At 49.8% G+C, this 10,952-nt stretch overlaps 1 protein-coding gene across 2 annotated transcripts in view; it reads right to left on the bottom strand.

Annotated features, from left to right (window-relative positions):
- The window catches only part of Rbm42 (RNA binding motif protein 42), an 11,416-nt gene extending 1,298 nt beyond the window's left edge, over positions 1–10,118 (bottom strand). Inside the window, exons 1-8 of one of the 2 annotated variants that reach the window (XM_008828028.1) lie at positions 9,817–10,118; positions 9,452–9,587; positions 7,532–7,616; positions 7,355–7,429; positions 5,596–5,661; positions 5,345–5,520; positions 4,472–4,804; positions 4,133–4,250 (exon numbers count right to left, since the gene is read on the bottom strand). In XM_008828028.1, the coding sequence (XP_008826250.1) occupies positions 4,133–4,250; positions 4,472–4,804; positions 5,345–5,520; positions 5,596–5,661; positions 7,355–7,429; positions 7,532–7,616; positions 9,452–9,587; positions 9,817–9,944 (1,117 nt within the window). In that variant the 5' untranslated portion in view covers positions 9,945–10,118. The remainder of the gene's footprint in view (positions 1–4,132; positions 4,251–4,471; positions 4,805–5,344; positions 5,521–5,595; positions 5,662–7,354; positions 7,430–7,531; positions 7,617–9,451; positions 9,588–9,816) is intronic. The other variant, XM_008828031.2, reaches the window with a different exon arrangement.
- Between the last annotated feature and the right edge of the window lie 834 nt (positions 10,119–10,952).

Here is a 10,952-nt window from a genome sequence, read left to right as displayed (position 1 = left end):
TCTGAATGGTATAATCTGGATAAGGCTTTTTTTTTTTGGTCTTTTTGAGACAGGGTCTCCCTGTAGCCTCAGCTGTCCTGGAACTATGTGGACCAGGCTGGCCTCCAACTCACAGAGATCCACCTGCCTCTGCCTCCCAAGTGCTGAGATTAAAGGCGTGTGCCACCACACCTGGCTGAGATTTCACTTTTCACCTCTAACTGCACTGCCTTTCCTCAGCCATGGAGTCACTTATCTTACTATGAAGCTCATAACTGTCCCAGCCCTAGCTTTTCCTTGGAGTTCCCAGTTTCTTGGTCCCTTGCATCCCAGACACTCACCAGGCCCCTTAGCATGATATTTTACCCGTCCTCAATTTGGCTTCCTCTGCAAAGCCCACTCTAATTCCACCTTGAAATGGGATGACTGCCTGCCCCATCCTCCAGCCAGATCTTTATCATCATTCTCTGGCTTATCCTCAGCGTAGGGCCTATGCCTCTACTAAGCATGCTCTTAATTACTGTCTCCAGGAGGTACATTCAACCATTCCCACTTTGGAGACAGGGGCATGAGGCCTGAGACTAAGTAAACTGCCTTGGGCCACAGGAACTAGCCCCAGGAATAGAGGCAGCAGTCAGGACTGGGGTCAGAGGCAGTTTCTTTCCTTCTTCAGCTATTGCTGTAGTTGCCCCTAGAGTTCTGTGGTGATTAAAGACATGCTTTGAATGAGATAGGCCACCTCAGGAGGAAATGATCTGATAACTCAGATTTTAACAAGGCCACTGGCTTAGATACCTGAAAAACAAAGTTATGGGGGCTTAGAGATAGTTCAGCAGTTTAAGAGCACTGGCTATTCTTGTAGAAGACCTGACCTGAGTTGGTTCCCAGCACCTACACGGTGGGTAGGCTAACAACCATCTATAACTCCACTTCCAGGGGACCCAATGCCCTCTTCTGGCCTCTGCAGGCACTGCATGCATATGGTATACTTACGTGCAGGCAAAATAACTTACACACATAAACTAAAAATAAATATACAAAAGAATCCAGAAGAGAAAAGAAAAAATGGCTATACACAAGTCAGGAGTGGTGGCAAGACCCTGTCTAAAAATAAAATGGCTGCAGGGGTACTTCCCAAGGCTCAACAGTCACAGGCTGACTGGTACCTCAGCTAAAACATGTTCGAGGAGCACTCTTCCAGCAGAGGTAGACGATCTGGGAAGGTGTGCAGAGGACTTCAGCAAGCAGAGGCACCACCAGAACCTGCTCTGCCCCCCTGGCTCTATGGCCATGAACCTGGGCTGGCACACGGGATGCCGGATGGAATTCAGGTACCCACCAGACTCCCCTAGTTCTGTCTGAATGGCCACTCATTTCTTCTGAGTTTAGGACTTGGTCATCTGAGGACCAGGATCTATTTCCTCAGCCAGCTTCTTACTTTTTTAAAGGTTTATTTTTATTTTTGAGTTATGTGCATATGTGTGTGGGTACATGCACGTTTGAGTACAAGTACTCAAAGAGTCCAGAAGTGGACAACAGATCCCTGGAGCTGCAGGTACAGGTGGTACCTGACATGCTTTTAACTGCTGAGCCATCTCTCCAGCTCCAGCTTATGCCTGTCCCCTTTTTAAATCTCTTAAAAAAATTTTTTTTGCCAGGCGTGGTGGCGCATGCCTGTAATCCCAGCACTTGGGAGGCAGAGGCAGGTGGATCTCTGTGAGTTCAAGGCCAGCCTGGTCTACATAGTGAGTTCCAGGACAGCTGGGGCTGCAGGGAGACCCTGTCTCAAAAAGATAAAAAAAAAAAAAAAAAAGATTTTGGCCAGACGTGGTGATGCGTGCCTTTAATCCCAGCCCTTGGGAGGCAGAGACAGGCAGATCTCTATGAGTTCGAGGCTAGCCTGGTCTACATAGTGACTCCTAGGTCAGCTGGAGCTACCGGGAGACCCTGTCTCAAAAAAACAAAACAAAACAAAACAAAACAAAAAAACACCAAAAAACAAACAAGCAAGCAAGCAAACAAAACAAAACAAAAAATTTTGGTTTTGGCTCAGGTGTGGTGACGCACATCTTTAATCCCAGCACTTGGGAGGCAGAGGCAGGCAGATCTCTGAATCTGAGGACAGCCTGGCTCTACATAGTGAGTGCCAGGCCAGCTGGGGCTACAGCAAGACCCTGTCTCAAAAATTTTACTTTGGGTTTTGGATTTATGTGTGTGAGTGTTTGGCCTATATGCATATAAGTATACCTGTACATGCAACACCCATGGAGGTCAGAAGAGTGTCAGGTTCCCTGGAACCGGAGTTTTGAGGTTTATTAGCTACCATATGGGTGTTGGGAACTAACCCAGGTCCTCAGCAAGAGCAGCCAGTGCTCTTAACTGCTAAGCCATCTTTCCAGTCCCTGGGGCTTATTTCTTTCTCTCTTTCTCTCTTTTTTCTTTTTGGTGTTTTTGAGACCTGTAGCTCCAGCTGGTCTGGCACTCACTATGTAGACCAGGCTAGCTTTGAACTCACAGAGATCCACTTACCTCTGCCTCCTAAATGCTGGGATTAAAGGTGTGCACCTTCTTTTAATTATTTTCTCAGTGTTGGGATGGGACACAAGGCCTCACACATGCAAGCAAGTGATTCACTACTGGGCTACATCCCCAGGATCCTTAGGATAGATTAATCAGAATAAAGAAAACAGTAGAGGCTGTGTGGTGGTAAAGCAAACCTGTAATCCTAGTATTTGGGAAGCTGATAGAGAAGGATGGTGAGTTCAAGACCAGCTGGGCTACAAAGGAGACTTTATCTCAAAATACCAAAATAGCTGGGCATCGGAGTACATGCCTGTAGTCCAAGCACTTAGGAGGCAGAGGCAGGTGGATCTCTGTGAGTTCCAGATCAGCTAGGGCTACATAGTGAGATCCTGCCTCAAAAACAAAATAAGTAAACAAATTACTGTTATTTTCTTAGCTGTTATAACGGCATTATGACATAAAAGAATATCTTTCTTAGGCCGGGCGTGGTGGCACACGCCTTTAGTCCCAGCACTTGGGAGGCAGAGGCAGGTGGATCTTTGTGAGTTCAAGGTCAGCCTGGTCTACATAGTGAGTTCAGGTCAGCTGGGACTACAGGGAGAGACCCTGTCTCAAAAAGACCAAAAAAAAAAAAAAAAAAAAAAAAAAAAAAAAAAAGAATCTCTTTCTTAGGGGTGAATACAGAGGTATTTGAAAATGAACAAGCTAGGGATGTTGCCTTGCCTGTGGATGCCCTGGACTGAATCCATAGCACTGCATAAACTGGGAGTGGTGGCACATGCCAGCACCTGAGAGGTAGAGGCAGGAAATGAGAAATTCAGGTCTAATTTGGCTAAATAGTAAGATGCCAACCTGGGCTACACAAGGCCCTGCCTCAAAAAAAAAGAAGTAAACTTGCTTCAAACAACTGAGCCACAGTGAGTGTGAAGACCAGAGGACAACTTGCAGGAGTTGGTTCTCTCCTTCAACTATATGGTACCTAGGGATCAAACTCAGGTCATCAGGCTTGGCAGCAAGTGGGTGAACAAAAATGTGTGTGTGTGTATTTATATCTATCTATCTATCTATCTATCTTCTATCTATCTACCTACCTATCTAATCTATCTTATATATATCATATATATCACATATATATCATATATATATACACACTGTATATATTAAAAGACTAGGGGGTATGGCTTGTAGGGGCATGGCTCTATGGTAGAATCCATGCCTACCATGTACAGGCCCTGAACTAGGATCCATTCCCTGCACTGAAAACAAAACAAAACCCGAACATAAAGGAATACTGACTATAGCAAAATGTTAACCATGGAACCTAGGTGGTGGGTAGGCTATTCATTGTGTCACTGTGTGCTTCAAATTTTTTTTCATAAAAACCTAAGAGAAAATAGAATCCTTTTGACCTATGGCAGAAATAAGAGACTAGATGTGGTAAGCACATGTCAGTAGTCCCATCACTCAGGATAATGAGGCAGAAGGACAGAAAGTTCAAGGCTAGAAAGGACTTGCCCTACAGGCTTCTGTACAATTACCCAGCTTCCCCTTCTCTGTCTGTTGCTCCTAAAGAGGCAGTGCAGCCTGTTCTTGGATGAATGATGACTGACATCCTCTGCAGCCTACTCACCAGCATCCCACTCCAACAGGCTGGGGTCTTCCCAACTGCTGCCTGCTGCTGTGCGGATGCAGCGCTTCAATTTCTCTGGCTTGCCTTTCTTCTTGTCTTCACCCAGTGGCTCTGGGACCTGTAGAGGGAGGGATGGATGGTGGGAGTGTCCTGCTCTGCACTGGTGCCTCCTGTTCAAGGGCTAGATATGTTTCTAGGTATGGCAAATGAGGCTGTTTTGCCCTACCCGAGCCATGCCACCCTCTAGCCAGAGGACTGTGTGTTCCTGTGTGTGGAGCTCATGGGCTCCTGCCTTCTCCCCAGTCCCTTCCGTCCCCTCACTACATGTTCCCTACTTACCTCTAGAGCCATGAGACCAGGGGGTGGTTCAGGCCGAGGGGGCCGGGGCCGTGGACGCAGAGACAGGAGCTCAGGAATGCGCAGTGGGGGCAGTAGGCCACGAACTACCTCCAGTGGGAGGGGCAGGGGCTCAGGCTCGGGCAAGGGCATGGCCAGGGCCAGCGGGAGGCTCGGCCCAATGACTGCAGGGCCAGTGGGGGCTCCTCCTGCTCCCACAGCTACTGCTGCACTAGCTTCTTCCAGCCCAGTAGCTGCTGCCACCACTGCCTCTTCCTTCTCCTTCAGGCCTAACCCCAGGCCTAGGCCCAGCTCTCGGGGTGCTGCTGGTTCTTCCTGTGGGAAAGAGGAGGGCATGAGCAGGCCAGTTCACAAACTCACATCTTACTTCATTCCCGTCATGTATAAAGCAAGGGTCTGGGAGCCAGGGAGGCGGGGGAAAGGAAGTATAGGTAGCCAGAAATAGAAACACAGGCAGCAAGGAGGACAGATACAGGTAGCTGCAGAGGAGAGGAGAGGGCATCAAAGGAAAACGGAAGCTCATGGAAATAGATCCACGGCAGGTGCTGCTCTCTATAATCTCTTCCAAAACAATGAAAGCTGGGCATGGTGCACATGCTCTACCTCCAGCACTCAGGCAGCTGAGGCAGAAGAACTGCAAGTCCCAGGCCAGCCTCACTACATAGCGAGTTCTTTACTCAGAACAGCAAAGAAAAACAAAGATTTCTGTTGAAGAGACAGGGAAAGACAGAGGGTAGGAAGACTCAAAATCTGAGAAGGAAAACTGGGGGAAGAGCAGACTCTCACAGTCCATGGGGTTAGGATTGGGGGACCCCACCTACAACACCTTTGACCTCAGTAGCCATTCCCACTTACCAGTGGAGGCCTCAGAGCAGCCATGGAGCCCAGGGGCGGTCCAGGGGCACGAGCCATTGGTGGAAGCATCATGGGTGGTCCAGGAGGCCCAGGCAAAGGGGGTCCCACGAGGGCCTGGTGAGGGGGCCTCAGGGCCATAGGGCGAGGGCCACCTGCTGCAGAAGAGAGAGCAGAATCTGTCAGGGTGTTAGTGGGGGAGTCCAGGGCTTGGGGGTAGTTGTGTGGCAGAGATCATGACCCTGGCCCCTCACCTGCTCTCTGTAGCACATGGGGGACGAAGGCTGGACGCAGGATAGGGGCCCTCTGAGGGGCCACAGCTGTGGGAGAGAGAGATGGGGGGGTGTCATGGGGGACAGGGACACTTGGGGCAAGGTGGGTGTGTTGATACTCTCAGCATCCAAGAAATCCTGGAGAAGTTGCTGAGGACCCTTTGGGGAGATGAGGGGGTCTTGCATTGATTCACTCAGCAAGATGACCATGAGGATCTCCTGTGGGCCCAGCCCTGTGGTGAACAGTGCTAGGGACCCAGTAGACCATGAGGTCTCTGGGAGCAACTAGTCCAGGATAGGAGGCAATCCATATCACAAGAGAAATGAAGCCCAGAGAGGTCAGGGCTGGAAGGATGGAAAGCTCAGGCTAAGGGATGAGGGCTCAGAGGCGAAGGCTAGGGAGCTGCTGGGGGCCAGAGTGGCCTGACCCAGCCAGCGGGACTAGGGACTGTTTGGAGAAAGGGACATGTGAGCTGGGACCTGAGGCTACAGGAGCTAGTCAAGAAGAGTGGGAGTATCATTGGCAGAGTGAGCATTTATGAGGAAAAACCTTTCCCCTCTTCAGTCTAGGGAGTATCCAGAGGAAGGAGGGCTAGAGAGTTCCATGTGAAAGGCTGGGAGATCAGCAGGCATCAAAACACAGTCTTCCTGGCTGAGCCATGGTGTTTCTGAGGGCACTAGCAAGCCAAGCATGGTTGGGAACTACACAGGGTGACTAGGTCAGATCTGTACTTTGATAAAACCATAATGAAGAATAGGAGATGTCAACATTTCTCAGATATCACTAGGTAATGTATACTAGAGACGGGACGGACAGACATGCCAGCACTCAGGAGGCAGAGGCAAGAGGATTATAAGTTTGAGGTCAGCCTGGGTTACACAGCAAGATCCTGCTTCAAAAAGTCAAGGGCTAGGATATAGAGCATTTGCCTAGCACGTGCAAGGCCCTGGGTTCATACCCAAGACACCAACAAAAAGGGTAACAGCATTTACAGAACACAACAAGTTCCATTTAATAGATTCTACCAAAATTTTATACCCAACTGAGAACTCAGATCTATTCACACATTGTGCACAGGTAATGTCACAGAAGCTAATTCTGTGTGTGTGTGCATGTGCGTGTCTGAACAAGAGGTGGCACATGTGGATGGAAGTCTACAGCTGGAAGGCTGGAAGGCTACAGCTGAGGGACAAGAAGCAGAGCAGAGAAGGTTCCTCCTGATACCAGTCATGTTTGGAGCTCCTGAGGGTGCTGGGAGGCTCTGTCTCTTAGGGAAGCAGGTCACAGAGGGTCCTGGCCACTAGTGAAACGTCTGGTTGCTTGTCTGGTGCTTGTCTGGACTCTCTATCATCCCCTCAGCAGCAGTATGTCATGCTTACTCTGTGGCAGGAACCAAAGTTCTGCCTTTCACAAAGCTGGTAAGTCAGAGGAGGCAAAAAATGAAAGCCATAATAAACAAGCCGTAGAGCTTGCTAGAAGTTGCCAGGTGTGGGAGGGAAATGGCCAAGGTTTTCAGTGAACAACATAAGGGGGCTAGCTTCGAGAGGGCAAGGTTAAGCAACCTGACAAGACAACCATAAAGTTCCCAGTCAGGCCTTAATTGTAGAAAAATGGTAACATCAGGGTGGGGATGAGAGGAGAAGGTTGATTTAAAGCAGACTTGGGCAAGGGTCTGGAGTCGTTTAAACAAGTCTAAACAAGTGTGCCTGTCAAATGTGGGGGTCCTGGTCCCTGACCTACCTGCTCGCCTCAGGAACATGGCCTCTCGAGCCTCTGGACTGTCCAGGTGACTCCGATCACCAGGGCCGAAGCCAACTGTGGAGAGGAAAGATGAGGATGGTGGGAGGCAAGTCCTGGGTCTCCCTTCTTACCACCCTGCCTGATTCCAGTCCCCGTATCTCACCACACATCATTTACCTGGGCCCACAAAAGGAGGGCCGCCCACCATGGGAGGAACTACTGTGGCTGCTGCCGCTGCCCGGGCCTCCAGGGTCTGCTGGACCTGTTGGGGAGAAGGCCACGGCAAAGGGCTGACTCAGTGTTGCCAATATGCTCCAGCTGGCTTACACTGTGCTCTGTGGAGCTGGTACCTTGTCAGGTTTTGCTACAAGGTGACTTGCAGGGGCTCTTGGGGCCACACTAGCTAACATTGTTCTTCTCCTAGGATCAATTCCTCTCCCCACCCTGATTTACCTTCCCTACCGATCTTCTACCCAAGTGCTAACCAGGCTGGACCCTGCCTCATTTCTGAATCAGGAGTGTTCAACGTAAGGCTGTAGACCCCACAGCACTATTTCAAATTATGTCCAACTAGTCTTCCCTGTCTCCAGGTTTCACACTGGTTCAAACACCATCACCTCTTGTCTAGATTACACTAGCCTTTTTCTCAACTTCCTTGAATTTTCCCTTGCTCTCTATGGTTTATTGCTCAGACAGCTAGACTTACCCAGTTAACCTGTAAGTTGGATCATATCTTTCTTTTTGAAACAGGGTCTCCCTGTAGCGCCAGGTGGCCTAGAACCCACTATGTAGACCAGGCTGGCCTTGAACTCAGAGATCCTCCTGCCTCTGCCTCCTGAGTGCTAGGACTACAGACATGCGCCACCACACCCAGCTGGATCATATTTTTATAGCTCAAAATCCTCCAGAAGCTCATCTCAAAGTAAAAGCCAAGGTTCTTTTGGTGGTTCACGGGACCCTGCAAGACCTAGCCTCCAGACTGTCTTTATCTCCTCTGCTTTGGTCTTTGCACTCATTGCACTCCAGCCACTGATCTCCCTGGATATGTTCCCTGGACATGACAGTCCTGTACTTTGTCTTGGGGTCTCTGTACAGACAGTTCTCGGCTGGGAATGACCTTACCTCAGATACCTGCATGGTTCCCTCTATCATCTCCTGTGTGTCTCTGCTTTAATACTGATGCAGAAAGGCCTTCCCTGACTGATGATAAAACTCTGCCCTTCTTACCATTCTGTAAGCTGTCCTTATAAAATCCAAAGATGCAATAATAACTTTTTGGTTTTGTTTTCTACAATCTGCCCATTGATTAGAACAGTGCCTAGTGCATAGAACACAGGCAACAACTGATGTTAATAATTTTTTTTTTTTTTTTTTGGTGCAAGGGATTGAACATATGGCTATGGCATGCTAGGGATGGGTTCCATCTCAGTCCACCTAGTAACTGTTAACAGAATTAACACAGTTCACTTACTTGTGTTCATTTCAATAGCTTCTCTCTGCTTCTTTCTTTCCAATAGTCACATATGGTTGGCTATTAAGCACTTGAAATTTTACTAATGAGACTCAGGAATGATTAAACGTAAGTATAAATTTAACTATTTACTTTTTTTGTAGTGGGATTCAAACCCTGGTCCTTGCATATACTAGGTAAGTACACTGTCACTGGACTACACCCCGAATCTTAAGTATAAATTTTTTTGAGGGTCTCACTATGTAACCCTAGCTGGCCTGGAACTCACTATGTAGACCAGGCTGGCCTCAGTCTCACTGAGATCACCTGCCTCTGCTTCCTGAGTGCTGGGATTAAAGGTGTGCATCATCAAGCTTGGCTGTCTTTAAGCATAAATCTTCAACAGATGGTTATGTAGAACATTCCCGCCATCGCATAAAGTTATACCAGACACTATGTTGTAGAACAGACGCTCCAAGAAAGTTAAATATAGTTTTAGTCCTTACTTGTATCTTCAGTGCCTGGCACATGAACTATTTCCCATTGCTAATTAACAAACCAGCCCAATCGTCAACAGCGCTCCACATGCACACACTTGGGATCCAAGCATTGTGCTTCTTGGCTCCAACGTCGTAGTTCCGCCTTACCTGCTGGTAGGTGTTGGTTGCGATAATTGGGCGGATCACAGGAGCTGCCGGCACCTGCATGGGGTCTACTGTGGGCACCGTGGGCACTGCAGGCGGGATTCCGGTCACTGGAGCACCCAATACTTCCTGCTCAAACCTGGGGGAGAAGGACAGGCATCACAGGTCAGGTCCTCGCAGCCCTCCTGGAGCGCCTGGCTACATCATGACAGCGTCTTCATCCCTGCCGACGTGTCCCCACATCCCGCGGCCCTCAGGTCCCACGATCCCTCACGGAGCCACAGCCTGGGCTTCTGGTAGCCTGGAAGAAGCCAGGTTGAGTGGCTCTGCCTGGGAACCGCTTTCCCTGCTCCCTCTCGGGGCCTTACAGAGCCATCTCCGCCTCCATTTCCTTCAGGCGTTCCTCGCCGCTCTTGCCCGGGATGCCGCCACCAGGCCCCGGGATCACGGGTCCTCCCGCCACCGGGAGCCCCGGAGCCGGCACCACCCCAGCCATCGCTGCTGCAGTCGCCGTCGCCGCTCCCCTCTGGCTCTAGACGCCGCCAGGAATTCCACTATCTACCCCGTAGGCTCGGCGGGGTGGGCGCTGGCCGATGACGTACAACGAACACGACAGACGCGACACGTGACGCCATAGGCCCGAGAACTGGGGCCAATGAGACATGGCCACGCCCCCAGGGAGGAATGCTAGCCAATCAGAGTGCCGGGAAGACAACAGCCTGCGTCTGTCCGAGCGGGCGGAGCGGGCCGCCCCGCCCTCACGGAGGAACGTGGGCGAATGAGAACGAAGCAAAGTCAGCTAGGCCCACCCCGTTGTGGAAGCCGGAACTCCGGGGAAAGTTCCCCGGCTCTTCCAGAAGTTTGTAAACACACCGGACTCAACGTTACCCGTAGGTCTAGCCCAGACCCGTGGCCTCTGCGCTGTGTGGACAGACGCACGACTCTTTGTTGTCAAAATTTTATTTTATTGGTTGCTTCTTTGTTTTGTTTTGCTTTTTCGAGACAAAGTCTGACTCTTTAGCCCAGGCTGGCTTGGAGCTCGTAGCAATCCTAGCACTCCTACCAAGTCTCCTGCTACAGCTGCCCAAGTGCAGGAATTACAGGCGTGCGTTAGCACGGGTCAAAACACAGGTTTTTAGAGATATGATGAGAATTGAGGCTCCTTTTTAACATGAAAAATTTCTTATTACTGCCAGGCGTGGTGGCCCAAGCCTTTAATCCCAGCACTCAGAGACAGAGGCAGGCAGATCGCTGGGAATTGAAGGCCAGCATTGTCTACATGGCGAGTTCCAGGCTTCCAGGACACCTGGGGCTACAGGGAGACCCTGTCTCAAAAATAACAAAAAAAAATCTTATTACATTTATTTTTCATACAGGGTCTCACTATGTAGCCCTAGCTGACCTACAGAGACTAGGCTGGCTGGAAACCCAGAAATCCGCCTGCCCTTTGCCTCTAGGGTGCTGGGATTAAAGTTGTGTACCACTATGCCTGGCTATTTAGTGT

This window comes from Nannospalax galili, unplaced genomic scaffold (assembly GCF_000622305.1).
Source record: "Nannospalax galili isolate Female #2095 unplaced genomic scaffold, S.galili_v1.0 scaffold833, whole genome shotgun sequence".
Classification (NCBI taxonomy): domain Eukaryota; kingdom Metazoa; phylum Chordata; class Mammalia; order Rodentia; family Spalacidae; genus Nannospalax; species Nannospalax galili.
The sequence above is the reverse complement of the archived record's forward strand: the minus strand, read 5'-3'. Positions and strand labels throughout refer to the sequence as shown.